Source organism: Anas acuta, chromosome 5, assembly GCF_963932015.1.
Source record: "Anas acuta chromosome 5, bAnaAcu1.1, whole genome shotgun sequence".
In the NCBI taxonomy this organism is placed as follows: domain Eukaryota; kingdom Metazoa; phylum Chordata; class Aves; order Anseriformes; family Anatidae; genus Anas; species Anas acuta.
In genome coordinates, this window is record NC_088983.1 from 35,489,550 (window position 1) to 35,504,478 (window position 14,929).

Sequence of the window (14,929 nt, forward strand, 5' to 3'; positions counted from 1 at the left end):
GGGCAGGCAGAAGGCTGCTCCGGGAAGCTGGATGTGGTCACATCAGTTCATAGCTGGGTGCAATATGTGCCAAAAAAATTCTCAAGTCATTTTGGGTCTGATCCGACATTCGGTCAGGATTCCTTTGGTGAGATCATTGACAGAGAGAGGAAGTTTCGGATTATTATGATGTGAAAATTTGGCCCAAAGACCTCACCTTTTCTTTAAAAAGGTTCAACCAGTATAAATTATTTTTTCTTTCCACATGTCTTTGTTTAGCAGGAAGCCAGCTGCCGCCCCCACGTTTCTACCTCTCCTTTCCCCACTGAATGAAAATGTCAACAACTCCTGCCTTATTTCCAGGAGAAATTGTGTATAAGCTGTGCTGGCAGGGGATTTGGAAAGCACAAGATTTTAAGCTCGGCACACTACAGCACTTCTTGTACTCTGCCATAAGCATACACTGAGTAACCTAAGGCAAAATTAGAGTGGATGTAAAGAGAAAACTTTTTACAGAGGGTCTAAGCTTATGAGGAAATCCCCAGTCCTCCAGTTGCAAAATACTTGTCACTAGTAATTAGGGTTACAACAATTAAAAATCCAGGCTGTTGTCACTCAAACAGCATAGCACATGCGGAAGGGCATACGTTGCAGGGCATATGCTGTGTGTCCTGTTGGATTCAGGAACACTTTCTTTTCTCATCGTTTCTACTGTCACACAGCTTTCTGGCAGGGGTCACACACAGGTTCACCATGTCTTGGAGAACCTTTGGTCCTCTCTATGCAGCTCAATGAATTTTTTACCCCTAACCACTGGAAGCACAGAAGCCTCAGTTTTAGAGGCAGTGTAAAACCTGAATTGGAGTGGCCTAAGAAAGATGTCAAGGAATTTTTAATAAACATGAAATTTCCCCCTAGAATGTGGCCTCCAAGTTATGTAGCCCATTCTGCTGCTCAGCTACGTGTCAGGCAGGGGACCAGGTCCATGCACCTGGGGACCAGAGGGGTTGTGAAGGGTAACCTGCAGGTTGCAGGTTCTGCATAGCACCTTCGATTGCTGAGCCTTTGATGAGTAGCTACTAAACTAAAATGTAAAATGTAATTAGCAATTATTTGAATGAAACAGAATTCAGCAATTTAATATAAGCAAGAAGCCAAATACGAGGAAATGAAAGTCTGGGATTTGACACAAAAAGGAAGCAGCGCTACTTTCAAACCTCCTGTATGAGCCACCAGTTTCCATCTGGCTGTTTTTTATTTATTTTTTTTATTATTATTATTTTTTAATAATTTTAAATAGAAAGTTTAGATTTGCCCAGTACCTGTGGTTTCACACAAGGTCCCAGAGTGCAGCTCACGCGTGTCTAACATGCAGCCACTCACCACCACCAGCATGCACGGGTTGGCACTGCCATGCACACCATGCACTTACCTTAGCCCCCAGCAGTGCTTGTTCCGCAGGGAGCTGTGGCTGCTGCTGCAGGGAGAGGAAGCACACGGGACGCTTCTGGTGCTCCAGCACAGGCTCCCCTCTTGGCCACATCAACACAGACCAAAGTGCTCTCATGCTGTTCTCCTCCACGCTCCCCACCCACTGACTTGGGGCTTTCTAGGACCCCACTGCTTGCTTGCCACCCACTTTTGCCCTCGGTGCCATCCCTTTCCCAGCCAGAAGCATCTGCTGCATCCCCAGCCCTCTGTAACAGCCCAGCAGAGGACTCACGGACCAGGGGCTGGTCTGGGTCTCCGCTGGAGGTGAGCAAATCTTACTTCCATCAGCTTCAAACTATTCAGTTTGCTTGTTTTCTTCACATGGGGACAGACTCAGATTTTGTACCTTTTAGCTAATGTATTGCAAGAACTATGGTAGTGGGCAGGCAATGCCTTGCCACCTAACTTCTCTCCTGAAGAAAGATTTCTAGGGCCCTAGCCCTGCCAGCACTTTTTGTTTTTTTCAATGTTAGAATACACTGCAGATCTTGAGGAAATTTTATTTTTGTGTAATTAAAAAAATTTTTTATTAGACTTTTTTTTCATGAAAAGATACATGGCAAACATAAAATAAGTAACATAAATTAACCAAGTTAAATATGAGAGTTAAAAACGTAAACAATAAAGGAAAATAACTTAGTTCAACACAAAATAAGCACAGACACACAAGCTCTGAACACATCACATAAATTAGCACACAAAAACCATGGTGCACACCACCACCGATGCCATGCCGACACAGACTGAGAACAAGGAGCTGCAAAGTGGCTGTGGAGGGCAAGCACAACAGCAGCTGCTCCCTGCGTGCAGGATGCTGCCCCATTCCCACCAGCACAGTCCTACCAGTTACCCCCAAAATGCTGCTGCTGAGCGACCCCCGGTTAGGTTCCTACAACTGATGCCCCTTTCTTCTTTTTCACCTTATGTCACGATAGGAGCATATCAGTGCTTTTTTAATCCAACTAAAACTGGTATTATCCACACCCATTTTATTGGGAATTTCCCATGCTTCCTGCACAAGTACTCACCCCTCCTAGAGCAGCTTCATGAGCGCTGGAGCTCTGCCTTCCCACAGCACCAGGAGGCAGATCCTCTTCTGCTGAGGGGCACTTTGGGCCCCTTGTGTCTGAGAATGTGTTAGAGCCCATTTTGGCATTAGTTCAAGCAGCCTTCGGACTGTTTCAACTTATCTCATGGTGGGATGGCCGTAAGAGACCACAAGGTCCAAAGCCCTGGTCTTTATCATGGTGCTGCATCAGGCAGATAGCCCAGGCCGTGTCTCAGCAGAGAGAAGCAGCTTAGTGGTGCTTGAGAACCTGCCCTGTGATGTGCACCATCCCCAGTTATCTTGCAAGGACCTTCTAGATGTCAGCACATCCTTTTTTTGGCCTCCTCCCTTCCCTATTACCAGCCCAGAACAGTTCCCATCCTGGGGACATCTGAGTACCCAAACTTCGGGACTTTGCTGGGGCAAACACCCTACTGCTATGCAGTAATGGGTGGCTGTGGAGCTGGCTGCACTACAGCCCTTCCACCCCATAGCCATCCCCAGCAGCACGCTTGGTCCCACACACGATGTGTTGGTAATTGGCAACATTCTCTACAAAGCAGAAATTCCTTTTACCTGTTCCTAGTATTCAGCTGCTAAATCACTGCAGCTAGGATACAATGGTGTAGTAAGGTGCTTTTTTCAAGCCATCCTACAAAATGCCCTCCCTGTATGTTGCTGGTCCAGCTCTCGGGCAGGGTGTGATTCTATTTTTCTCCTCATGTGCAAGGGACTCGGTTTGTGTAACTCCCTTCAGTCAGACTGGGAACCAGATGTCTAAATAACGTGCATGGTCAGAGGAAAATAGAAATACCGCTGAAGTATCAAACCCCTCTGGGATATCAGAACAAGCATGGCTGAAATCACAGTGGGGTCTAAGCCCTTTCTCCCCCCAAAACCCTTGCTAAGGCTGTGATTCAGTGTCTGCAGCTAGAACTGTCTGGCATGGGGAAGGTACAGTTTTATCCTTTTTTTTTTTTTGCATGTAGCTGGAATAAAAGGCAGTAAATGCATAGTAAGTATATCCTGAACTCCACACAGTGCCTTTTGTCCAGAAGGATCCCAAAGACTGTACACACAGGGATCACTCACCCACGGCAGGAGCGCAGCGACCTCTGGGGCTAAGGCAGCTGCTGTTCTGCACCAGCAGTGCCCCACAGCACTGTTTTAAGAATGGGAAGTGAAGAGAAACTTATCCATGGGAAATGATGAACACTTATCTTTTTGAGGAGACCTGCACACAGCACAGACACGCGACATGCATACAGGACATGCAACCCACTGTTTCCCAATCCGAGAGCGTGCAGCACAACCCTGTACAGCGCATGCATCGTACAGGGAGGGCACTGCACTGACACCAGGAAGAGATGTGATGCATTCCAGCATGCAGCCATGAGTTTTTGTGTGCTCTGTACACCCCATGCCCACGGCCCTCCGCAGGCTCAGGTACCGGCTAGTTACTGCACACAACAGACGACAAGTTGTGAATGCAGACTGGATCCACTCGTGCCTCAGGTACATGCTGGTGCTTTCCCCCCCCGTGTAACACAGCTACCTCTTTCCCAGTAAAAGCCAGCATTAGCTAATGACTGGAGTGCTGGAGCAAGCAAATTTTCTTTTAGAGCAAAGTATCATCCAAAGATAAAAATAACCATTTTCCAGATGGCTTTTCTTGGTGCCAAATCTAAGAAACTTTGGCATCCATCCCTACATCCTTCCTTCTAGCTGTCTGTTCCTGACACCCATTTCATCAGCATCTCAGGGTATCACCTTCTTCTACTATCCACAGTTTATCTGACTTTATTCTCTAACTTAAACTTTTGGCTTTATTACATTGCAGGTCATAAATACGTTCCGTGCCCTCAAATGCAGTTATCTCTTTATGCAATTAGGTAGAGCTGCAGAAATGAAAAAGTGGAAAAGCTGGTAAGTATGTCACAGTTCTATGAGATTATCGAGGACCCAGTTAAAAAGAGAGTCCTGATGATATCAGGCAGCAGCTCCTCCTCCAGCCTTATGCCTTCTCCACTATGTTCATGGTTAGTTCTTGTAATACATCACAGTGCGAAATATCACACAGTTCACCTGAGAAAGGTAAGATCCTATCAAGACATTTTACATGTATGACACCATGCTCATGAATTAAGAATAGGGACCGGGACAGCCAGAGCGTGACTTGGACTCTGATCCAACAGCAGACAAAAGGAGAGGACATACATGTAAAAACCAGGACAGCAGGAGACAGCAGCAGTAGCCAAGGGATGAAAACAAAAATTGGGAATGGGGGAAATTGGCATCGAGGAGAAACAAAGGTAACAAGATGGAGCTGGAAAATACTGCTGAGAGCATCTAGGAATGGACAGCCATGCAGGCAGGACAGACACTGAGGCTATCACAGCTGCATAATGCAAGGGCACAGATAAACATGGAGCTGAAACTAAGCACGGGACTTCAGGTTTACAGAGTACTGTGGGTTCACTACGCTGAATCATGATGCACTTATGGGTCTAAGCCAAGAATAGTTCAGCATGAAATAGCCAAAAGATACCGGAAAACTAAAGCAGAGGAATTGCTCCTGTGAAAATGCCAGTTTGTATCACTGCAAGGAGGAGGGCACTTCAGACGCCAGGCAGAAATATCAAATATACCAAACACAGATCAAAATACAGGAATCTCCAGTCATATTCTTGTACCTGGAAAACTCATTCCTGCATGAGAAACCATGGTGGGGTACTGGCTTCACAGTCCCCAGGGATGTATGTGTGGGACTCTGCCCACAAGGCTCCTGGAGGAGAATACAAAACTGCCCAGCTGCTGCAGGCACAAGGACTTACAGCAGCTCCTGCTGACCAGCCACTGCCTGCTGCCGACTGCAGTTCTGTCTCATATGGTTAATGAAGCTGAGCCTCTCTGTCGATTCAGTTATTCACCTATGCCTGGGAACAGAGACAATCTTCGGTCTTCATTGACTTGCTGTCCTGCACAAAATGCTCCATCCATAATGTCCAAGATTCTTTAAATGAAAGCTCATTAGAGAACTTCTATTCTTGTAATCTTAACCTACAGTCTGCTCCTCACGCAGCCCAAACACAGACCACCTTCACCTTATTCTCTTGCTGCAGTGAGCTGAATTTACCACCTGGAAAAGCTCCCTGCTTCTTCATACCCAATTCCTTGGTACATTTCACAGTGCATCACTTTTCTCTATCTGGTGTCTTCTATTGTGCTGACTTTCAAATAAATTTCCCGACTCTCTTAGTCTCACTACATACACACATTTCCTCTAGGATGTACCAGGAGGGCTCCTTTTCCTATTAACTATTGCACTTATGAACTGTAACAATGAAAGATAAAACACAGGCAGCTATGCAAGCGGCTATGACACACCTCTACAAATCACACCGCAGCATAGGCTGCACTGGCCTACTATTGCTCATGGAAGGAGGCAGCACAAAGAAAACAGGTAAGGGTACCCTACAGACTCCATTCTGTAGCCAGAAGTCTGCCATTTGCCTTTTTGGTCCCCCACAGCAGCTGCTGGTTTCTCCTGGGAGCTGCCAGCTCCTGCTACTGCTTGGGCTGAGGTCCACGGGGGACTCTGCCAGCAAACACCTCCCCTCTGCCAGGCTGAACCACTCTTCTTTTATACTCCATCAGTGGAAGAGACACACAGGAGCTCTTATATCAGACGTTATAAAAATTCCAGGTAAACCCTGTATGCCTGATCTGTTAACTCTCTTGTCCATTAAAGCATGTAGGTTGAGAACTCTGGTGCTCTCAAAAGCTGTGTGAGTGCCTTTTGTTCATAAACAAATGTGAGTTGGGAATAAAATGCGGAAATCTGTTCAGTACTGGGTTAGTGCTTTGACACTGCGTTGGAAACTTAGACACTGGTTTACTTACGGAGGAAACTCCTTCCTTGAAATATTACAGTTTTAGGAAAGTTTGAAATCAAGTCTGAATATCACGGCCCAGGTTTATCTTTTGAAGGTACCCGCTGAGGCTGGTATCAATTGGTTTAATCATTTTATTGCTGGAAAAACCATTGATGCTTTAGAGTGAAACCTCTACATGCTGCAAGGTGTGACAAAGGAAAATAATAATAAACCCTCCTGTTTTCCCACTCATTAAATGTAAATGACCACCAGCACAAGTTAGGCAGAGACTTGGTGGCTTCTTCTGCAAGACAAGAACGCCAGTGGTTTCCCTAAATGTACTCATTAAAATATATTTTCCTTCTACTCTTGGCCCTGAAGGATCATCTCAGCTTATGAGAACTAAGCTTCTGTCTATCTGATTATTAAATCATTCCTAAAGCAGATGGGAAACTACAGTGGTTTAAACAGCTAGGCTGAGACTGCATAGCTAAAAATAGGGTAGCAGGCTCCTTTTAATTAGTAAGATGATCAAATATGACAGAAGAGGAAGATGTAGATATATGGATTTGTGTGTATGTGTGTCTTTAAAATTAAGTTATTACCTCAATACCAGGTATTATTTATAACATATATGATACATGATGTCTGATTTTTATGATGCCATTTATCTTCACTTGGAAGAGAAGACAGACTAACTCTGCTTTCATAATGTCAATCTTTGCTATATTCAAAAGGAAAATTGTAATAAGATAAACCTGCCACCATGTGCAGTGCCATCATTTTTTAAATGAGGTGGATTAGTAAGTGCTCTGGTGCAACAGACTGTCAGATCTCAAACGTGCCGCCCAGAGCGAGCAGAGCTGCCTGAGATCAATCCTGCCCCGTCTCTCCTGAAGCACGCAGAAGAGCTGATCCAGCTCTGCACCTGAGATTTCACACACAGCAGCAGGCACAGGGCTGAAGCGGTCAAAGACTGCTGTATCTACTCTACCATTGCACTGCCCACCTATTTTTGAGGACTCCTCAAAGCCTGAAGAGGGAAGAAAAGATATTTGCCAGCCCTCTGCTCCTGCAGTGCTGAGCAATGTATGCCTTGTAGGGTTGTGCTCCATCACACAGAAGCGGCCCTTCAGTGCCCAACAGATTGCCACTTGTGACATTTGGTCCTGAGGCTGCACATCTGCCACCCTGGGCCTCCCTGGCAAAATCTGTCTGTCTGTCCTGGTCAATGCAAACCAGATAACACCTGGCACCCAGAAAGATTTGGTGCAAAAACTTGGTGTGTTCGTCAGTCTGATTTTTTTCACTTCAGAGGAGAAGATTGACTTTCTAAGGAGCCTGGCATGGTCTGCCTACAAACAGGCCTCAGCTGATACAGAAAGCTCCCTGCACACATAGCATCATCAACAAGGGGCCAAAGCAATCCAACCCCACCTCCACTGGGCTGCTCTGGTCCTACTCCACCTCCACAGTTAGTGTAACTGGGTTCCCCAAATTTGAGTAAAATGATGCAAAAGGAAACTGTAAGATCATAAGATTTGTTACCCTGTGTTGCTTGTCACAGGTAAAAAGTTATAGCAGATTGAAAAAAAAATAGTAACTGCTTTATTTGAAGGAACAATGAGGTAAAGATTATTTGGGGGAGATTTCAATAGACCTGAGGTGCCAGGGTGCCACAGGAAACAACAACTTATTGATGCTGGAAGAGAATTTGCTCCATATTTTAAAACCTATTCTGAATATCCTTATAATCTTACTAATTGTCAAGGTGGTGCAGAAAGAACAAACACAGCATGGCCACTTTACTCTCCACTGTAAGCATCTGGGAGCTATTACTCAACTAATCATTTCCTGACGCTTTTCCTAAATGGTGTTTGTCTTCAAATTTTATTCTCACAATCCACATTTAAATTGTGAGGTTCACATTCAACTTACCTGAAAGTTTACATTTTTATCCAGAACCAAAGTTCCTGGAACTCTGAAATCCCACCCCAAATTTTGTGTTATATTTTGACTGCCAGTGCTGAATCCTGTGCAGCCACTCAGGCCTGGGCCTGGCAGCCGGCAGCTGCCCCAGGAGGCCGCACGTTTGCCCAGGCCCCGAGCATCACCAGGTGCAGGACCTCTCATACAGGACCAGGCCTTTGGTGACCCCAGCTCAGTCATTTCCCCAAATGCTGGGTCACACACCACAGTCAAATCTGGAAATTTCTTGGGGGCCTACTACAATCTCCCCATGCCAAACTGTGCGTAGCCTGGAGGCGGCCTGGTTGCACAGGCAGTTAACGGTGCAGCCAGCCTGGCAGCCACCACATCCCGCCGATGGCTTCTAAAGACAAATAAATTCAAGCCCTGGCTGTTTTGGGTGTTCTGCTGACAGCCACCACAGGAAATCTGACCTATTCTATTTGTGAAACAGGCTTAGGGCTCCCAGCCCAGCCTCAAGCACATGCTTAACTTCAGCCTCCCTGACACGAACTGAATTGCTTCACTCCTGCGCAGCCGGGGACTGCAGCGCATTTCGGAGAACTAGAGCATGTAGAATTAACTTTGTCTTAATTTGGGTCTCCTGAGTAGGTGATAAAGTTACTGCTTTGGTAATGCTGGCCTCTGAGGAGATCATGACGTGCCAACAGGGCAACTTTTTTTCTCATCTAATGGTAGTGAAAAACCGTCATTATGCAAAGTATAAAAATTCCAGACCGTTCCTAGTTCTTGTGGCTACTGTGTCATCACAGGATGATATTTTATATCTGTATTAAGAAAAGTGAAAGAAAATGTTTACAGTATGCTAGCCAATACGACAAAAATTAACTAAAGGGCAGACCAATCTACAACAATTACCTTTACAGGTACATTATAATTCTGCCCTCCCAAACTGTGGCTTTCATGCTGCCCTTCAAATCAAATTTAAGAGAAAAATCTGGTCTTGGCAGTGTTGCTATAAACTCAGCCAGCCTAGTAAAGTGAGAGTTACTCTTCTATTTGGTGAATCTGGGAGCAGAATTTACCACTCAGTGTAAATATTTCTGCATAGTTTGTTTAGAAAAAAAAATCTTGTCTGCTCCTCTTCTGGCAAACTCTTAGAAAGTAGTAAATATGCAGATGGGCATAGTGATATATTTTGTATCAACATATTTTAAATGTGTGCATATGCATTAGCTATATAAATACATTCCTCAGGAAGCCTGCCAGTGGATATACTACAAAGCTCTACATTTGTTTTCCTTGTGCAGTTAGTATGGCAGCATCAGAAAGAACCCCTCCAGGCTTATCTGCTATATAATAGCTCACACTTACCTGTGCAGCTCCCCCTTTTCTATTTGGATGTACAAATGCTTTATATTTGTACACTGTCTGTGCATATAAAATGTATATATATATAAACATACATAAATACACCCACAAATGCAAGCATATGTACCGTATATACATATAGCCCAATACCTTCATTATAAAGTTGTTATAATGCCATGACAAGGTTTATGAACTTTCTACAAAATATTGTTCTGTACAGTAGCATATACAGGAATCAACCCCATGACGACTCTGCTGTCCAGGTAACACCTTACAGCTAATGATGGGCGATACACAAACATCAAAGCAGTATGCCAAAAGCATGTGCTGTATCAAGTCAAAGTGTACTTGATACTGAGCAGTACTAGAGTGACTGACCCAGCTGCTGTCTTCAGTGCTAGCTCTTTGCCACCCCATGCACACAGCTTGTTGCATCCTGCACCCTTCCCCTGCCTCTGTCCTCCCTTCCCAATGAGCCAGCTGCACTACTGCACAGCTGGACACCCCAGGGAGGACAGGCACACCCCAGAATATACACACCATGCTGGGACCAGCAGTAGGCATCAAACATTGCCCCCTTTTTCATCTGTTCCCTGAGACGGATTCCTGAAAGCAAGCAGGAGGAGAGTGTCTTGCCCACACCTGGGGTCCTTCTCTGGGGGCTAACACAGAGCCCTGGCAGTGCCCAACATACCCCATGCTGTAGCACTCTTCTAGAGCAGGACGAACTCTCTCACTGCCCAGGTGGCTGGAGGTTGGAGTCTGGTGAAGGACAAGAGGAGAGGACACCTGTCTGCTGCCTCTGAGGTCCCACTGTCCCCTTATCTAAGCTGTTTAACAGTATCACATTTCTCACTGTCACTGCACTCCTTCTTGGGTGTCACTACCATGGTAGTCAAAGGGTATCGCCCATCACTATTTACGCGAGCACTGACAGCGTGGGCAGCTGAAGGAGCATCTGCAGTGCTGTGGGTGGCTATGTATGTGCATATACACAGGGAGCATGAACCATGCACGGAGGTCAACATGGATCTTTTGCAATGGCACTACTAGAACCATGCTCTTCTACTTCACTGTGCAAGGAAAAGCCACAACAAATACTGTAGTGGGAAGGCAGCAAAGAGACATCCTTCCATTTAACTCAGGACAAAAATCAATTTGCTTTTGCAATGACGATTAGCTAGAATGAGCATCATGATGGAATTCTGCTCCCACCCCCGCTTTTCAGAGCTGCTATTTAGATGAGCTACAGTACTAAAAGAGAAGCTGCAAAGATGCTATCTGCAAAAATAAAAGATGAAGTAAGTTAAGCATCCGCATTCCCCCCAATGAAAAATGAAGTTCTGAGGAAAGAGAGGAGGGAAAAGAAAAGGAACTTACCACGCTGCGAGTGAACTTTTCTAGAGAAGTTCTACGACCTTGCTCATTCTCTGGCTTAATGGGGAAAAAATTGGGGAGAAAAAAATACAGAAAAAAAAACCCTTCAGCTTAAATGCAGTTTTTCAAAACAGCAGCAAAATATGAGGAAGCAGCAAGAAGAAAAAGTTGTAAAAAAAGTAAAAACCAGTAATCAATGTTTGCAGCAGCAAACATAAGAAACCAAAATCCCCTACAGAATGAGACATCACTACTTCTACTCTTGGAGAATGTCACCTTTTCTCCTGTGAGTTTTTTGAACGCTTCAAACAGCGTCTGTGCATTGCCGTGTCTCACAGCTATTGGTATTGATTTCTTGTTCATTGAATTTTCCTTCTGTAGCTGTTTGAGCTGGGACCTCTGATTCTGGTTAACATCTGCCAAACAGCTGATTGGAGGCTCCCATCTACTTGTTTAGAGAGATGAAAAAACACACAGTCACTTTTACAACATTAAAAAGCAATGTGTGAGTGAATACAGTGCTGGAAGGAAAATCCTGCTGAACTCATTGCCAGGGAACCTATACATTCCTCTATTAACCCAGAGGATAGAAGCAGATTTCCAATACATTTCCCTACTTCAAACCATAAGGCAGCATATGTATGTCTGTGCAAGGCCGTGGAAAGACACACACAGATTTAGGGCACTGCTACGTTTGTATCTAGAGAATGGGACTATTGATATGCAAGAAGATATTCAACTTCACTGTGAGAAGACAAGCGTATGTATCATGGCTTTATTAAAGTATCCCTGAGAAGGTTGCTCACTGCTGCGCTTCATTCATTTGGCACAAGGGAGATCTAATTGTCACTAACAAGGAAGAACTAAATAATCTATTGGCATGTTTGTTGGCATATCTAATAGAAAAAAATGCTATGGAGAAGAGTAAGAAACTCAATAACATGAAGAAAAGCTTATTGCAGTCAGAAAACTGTGAGCATTGGCAATTTCCAAGAGAGAAAATTATTTGAATATGGTGAGTCAGTGAAACGGAGATGATAAGATGGAAGTAAAACTGAAATGAGGGGGATAAGGAACTACTTTTAAAGGAAAGCCACAGTGGTGCATGGTGCATGACACTGCACTGGAAATAAGTGCTGCACTCCAGCTCCTCAGAGGGGCCCACCCTCCACAACATCTGCCACGGCTTCAGATGTTCAGCAACAACCCCCAAGAGAAAGCACTCGAGCACAAACAGGTAGCGAAGATGTAAGGAAGCCAGAAATGTATCAGATAAATTGGATGAAAACTTGTGCTGGGGAGTCTAGGCAAAGCCTTTTGATTCTGCTTCGTTACAGCCGCCATTAACAGCACCTCTCTGGTGTCCACAAGATGGGTCTGAAGGCCCAGGCAGAGGTGGGCCTGATTCTGCCTGGTGGGTCACCAGAAACAAGAGCAGAGCACAAAGCCATTTTGAGACCAGAAGAAGCAGTCAAGCAGTCTCCCTGCTTAGAGCCATTTGAGAAAGCCACAACTTCAGCTCTGGTGTCCCAGAAGTGTTACTGAAAGTGAAAGCTAGAGGTGCTACAAGGACAGATTTTTAGAGCTGCCGAGTGACTTGATTAGACTGTTTTAAAGCATACTGAAACATTTAACAGTAAGGACAACATTTCTGTAGGGATAGAAGTAATCTGAGCTTACTCGATACCAAAGTTCACACATGAGGCTTGTAGCACCACTTCCAGAAACCTATTTAAAACTCGTCAGATGAGGGCTTTGTAACAAAGATGACATAAAATGGCGGCTGCAGATCCAAAGGAGAGGGGCTGCTCCTTACACCTTGCCTCTGACTACCAAGGCGGATAGAGATGGGTGAGAAAGGAGGAATGGGGAATGCTGCCTGGCCCCTAACACAGGCATGGGCTGTGCTGTCCTGTTGGCTCACCTGCACCACCAGCAGCCATTAAAGATTCACCACAAGACAGCAGAAGAGGCTGATGAGGTCCCCTGGGAAAAGCCCCATGCAGAGACCTCTGCCAGGGAGCTAGAGGAAACACCGAGGGCAATCACTTTCAGCAGTGCTGTTATCGCGATCAGGCTTGGCTTTCCCTGTGGATGCAGCACCTCCGGGCTGCCCCATATCATGGCTCTGGGGCCACGGGGACCTGACAGCAGCTCTGTGTGGCAGACGTCACTTCAGCCAATGCTAAGGACAGAGCCAAGGCACGTGTCAAGGGACAAAGCAGGCTCTGTGGCTGGTGGGGAGGCAGTAACATACCCTGGCTGCCACCAGAGCACAATTACACTCAGGAAAAGAAACACCTGGACAGAAGAGCCTCTGCCAGGCTCCTAGACAGACCAAGGCACTTGCATACTGCAGCATCACGTTGCTGCAGGCTGAAAACAGGCATCTAGCCCAGCAGTATTTTAAAGTGGAGCTTTGGAGTGCACAGGACACAAAGGAAAGCAAGCTGATGAAGCTGGTCTGTGCTGCACCCCTGCACCTGCTGCTGAAATTCAGTGGTTTTGCTTTTGCTGCCAGCAAGGTGATGCAGCTTCCCACCCAGCAGTAATGCAGGACAGTGGTCTTCAAGGATGATGAGCACCTTGCTGGGTGCCAAGACATGGTCCAGCACAGGTGGCCACACCTGAGGCTGTCTTCCTACCACAACTGAGGACATGTGTGGGGAAGCAGGTATGGATTGCCCCAGATCACTGAGGAGCTCCACAGAAGTGCCTGCAAGCACACACTGCACCAACCCCGCACCTTTGGCATGGGGACGGCAGGCTGGGACCAGCTGAACGTGTGGAAAACCCATCGCCATAGCATCCAGCTCTGAGTCAAGGCGTGACATTTTCTAATAAAATAAAAAGCAGCTGAGGCTGGCTGGCTGCAGAGCGAGGAGCTGGCACGAGCAGATTTCCTGGCACCGGGTGTGGGTGCTGGTGCAGGCTCCCCAGCTTCACCTGCCTGCATCTCTCCAGCACAGGGAAGGAAATTTAAAAATAAACTAAAAAGAAGAGAAAAATAAAAGAAAAAGAGGAAAAGAGACCAAGTCAGATGTTTTTCAGCCCTGCGAACACATCTCGGGTCCAGTGCAGGAAGTGTCTGATGAGGCTGCGGACCCCGGAGCTGCAGCACACCAGCAGCGTTAGCACAAGCGCACACCGCGACCGCAAAGTGCCCAGGCAGAGAAACACGTGCACGGCCAAGGTCAGGCAGTCCTCGTGGGTGCAGAAAGGAAAGGGGCCGTCCTCTCCAGCAAACACACCAACAAGCTCTACCAGCTAATGACAAAGGACGTGAGTGTTTAGGCAAAATATGAAACCCCCACCCCCACTGCAGATGAAAACATCTCAGCCCAGGAAGGTACAGAAAAACAGATCTTGCTAATTAGCCATTCGCTAATTATTGACCATCTCCTCTGAGTTTTCCTTTTTCCACGATTAATTATTTATCCAACCATCCCAATTTTAAGTTCCTTTGTGCAGATTCTGCTGGCACAGGGCAGCGTAAGTAGAAAATCTTATGAAAACCAGCTGACACTGATTACTAAAAGTAATTAGGAGAAAATTGCTCAGCATCTTTATAACATTCAAGCCAAGTCCTGTCGCTGAATCAAACTGGCCATGTGTGCCCTGATGGGACTGAGGAAGGGACAAAATCTGCAGTAGGAAGCTAAATGGACAATACAGAGCACTCAGGACAGAGGGTCTGGATAAAAACAGTGCTTCAAAAAGCGTGTGCTAAAAATGCAGCTAAAAATGCTCACTGCATGAAGCTCCTAGCCATTGCCTTGCTGACATTTTTTTTTTTTTGGCCAGGGCTTTGAATAGGGGTAAGAAAATGCATCCAAGAGCTTGGTCTTCTGAACTGCAG

At 45.8% G+C, this 14,929-nt stretch overlaps 1 protein-coding gene across 11 annotated transcripts in view; it reads right to left on the reverse strand.

The window, feature by feature from the left end:
* The window catches only part of RGS6 (regulator of G protein signaling 6), a 280,872-nt gene that overhangs the window by 14,459 nt on the left and 251,484 nt on the right, over nucleotides 1–14,929 (reverse strand). For 9 of the 11 annotated variants that reach the window (XM_068684073.1, XM_068684075.1, XM_068684072.1 and 6 more), the window contains one exon: nucleotides 1,922–11,127. The exons of 1 other annotated variant lie outside the window; for it this stretch is intronic. In XM_068684073.1, coding sequence (XP_068540174.1) covers nucleotides 10,948–11,127 — 180 coding nt within the window. In that variant the 3' untranslated portion in view covers nucleotides 1,922–10,947. Of the gene's footprint in view, nucleotides 1–1,921; nucleotides 11,128–14,929 lie in introns of those variants that run through there. One more of the 11 variants, XM_068684074.1, reaches the window with a different exon arrangement.